The sequence below is a fragment of the Helianthus annuus genome, chromosome 17 (genome assembly GCF_002127325.2).
Source record: "Helianthus annuus cultivar XRQ/B chromosome 17, HanXRQr2.0-SUNRISE, whole genome shotgun sequence".
NCBI lineage: Eukaryota > Viridiplantae > Streptophyta > Magnoliopsida > Asterales > Asteraceae > Helianthus > Helianthus annuus.
In genome coordinates, this window is record NC_035449.2 from 53,117,543 (window position 1) to 53,119,445 (window position 1,903).

The 1,903-nt window shown below is 35.7% G+C and overlaps 1 protein-coding gene across 1 annotated transcript; it reads right to left on the reverse strand.

Moving 5' to 3' along the window:
* Positions 1-304: 304 nt before the first annotated feature.
* Positions 305-937, reverse strand: LOC110924192. The gene has a single exon (XM_022168228.1). It carries the CDS (start codon positions 935-937, stop codon positions 305-307), a length of 633 nt encoding a protein of 210 aa, XP_022023920.1.
* Positions 938-1,903: the final 966 nt, after the last annotated feature.

The following is a 1,903-nucleotide window of genomic DNA, read 5'->3' on the forward strand; positions in this document are numbered from 1 at the left end:
ATAACTATCCATAATTAGTAATAGAACATATGATCCAATACTTATAATCTAAGTATTTGTGTATCTTTGGTTTAATTTATTTCAAGTATATATTTATACAATATAGTCAAAATAATAATAACTATACTAATGAAAATTTTTTAACAATCCTCACACCATTCATAGTTGAATTTAAGGAAATTAGAAAGGTAACATGTATCAAAGAGTAGAGTTAAATGACAAAATACGCTTCACGCAGTTATTAAATATACACACTGATTGGTTAAAAATTTCAAGCTTCTTGTAGATTTTAGCAAACATTCCATCAGGTAATTATTAAAATGGTTGTAGTAGAAAGGATCAACATCAATATCTTTATGCTTAAACCTCCAAGCCCATCACCCACACCGGATTCAAAGAGTCTAATGCCTTTTTTTGAATCTCTTTCTCCCGTTTGGCCAACTCTAACGTTGGCCACCACACTCACCCTCCTCTTCTTACGGTTAGCAGGTGTTGTAAACCCCACTTTGGTTAACACCTCCACCTTGAACACCGAAGATGTCACCGTTCTGTTATACGGTGTTATGCCGCGGGAAGTCACCGTTGCTATCACATGCTTGCTTTTCTGATTACGTTGGTAAAACTTTGGCACCGTGTATTCAGCCACAACAAAAGTCAACTTGATGTTAGGGATGTAAGAAAAGATAATCTTAACAGGATCGTAGTAAGCCCCCATGGCTTTGTTCTTGTTATGGAGCTTCATGTCAAAGAACATGGTCTGATTCGCGGCGGTGGTGGTGGAGGAAATGTCTGATAAGTTGAGGGCCGAGACGTAAAAATCATTGATGGTGAATGCAGGATCTGATGGGTTGGTGAAATACACGCATACGACGATGACCGCGGTTATGATGGTTAATATTGATATGACTATACACCAACATCTACTGTTAAATGCCATGTTTGTTTCAATTTGGTGAGTGCAAAATGAAGAAATGAGATTGTATATAAATAAAGGAAGAAGATGACTTCTGGTTTAAAGATAGGATGTTTAGATATTAACGCGGAATGGATATTATTTATAGGTATCTTCAGCTTTGTTTTTAATTAATTATGTTCGACTTTAAGGAAATTCCGTTTTCTTGATTACATGTTATAAATCAGTTGGGCGGAAATTTCCAAATTATTTAAGGTCTCGTTAGACTTTAAGGAAATTCCGTTTTCTTGATTATATGTTATAAATCAGGTGGGTGGAAATTTCCAAATTATTTAAGGTCTCATAAAAAATATATCTCTCAACCAAGTGAGGACGCATACAGGTTAGATTACTTGCTAGACTCTTTAATTATCAAATTATAATGTATACTTTTAGTAACTGAATATTATAACGAATATTTTATAAAACTATCAAAGAGCGCTGACTTATTTTTTGGACCACATATAGCGCAATGCCTACCTTTGTACGCGTTATGCACTGTAGGATAACCTACACAAAGGCAAACCCGAGATGAAACCTGGTCTGGCCTTAAGGGGGCTATTAACACTCACGACCCAACATGCGCGTCCAAATATCGCCACTTGCATGGGTCAAACCTGAAACCAAACGTCTCCCTAGCCTTAGAATAAACGTTGGGATCTAATTTGCCATCTGAGCTAGCCATCATTAGCGACAGAGCTAACTATGATTATCATAATACAAAACCATCGAATATATTAACTGATAATAATCCAAGATCATAAATTCAGATCATACGTTGCACTTGTCTTCTCTCTAAAAGTCCATGGAATTAATACTAAAATAAAAATGGAACAAGAGACTTTCAAGTTGGACCTGGTTAACCATCTGTGGTAGGTGACCCGATGATAAAATGCTTCCAAGAATATTAAACAAAGAAAGTCTTTAATTTCCAAGAAACAGCAACCAACT

What these genes read in the sequence shown, in the direction of transcription:
- LOC110924192 (XM_022168228.1), bottom strand. Translation starts at nt 937, where the DNA reads ATGGCATTTAACAGTAGATGTTGGTGTATAGTCATATCAATATTAACC.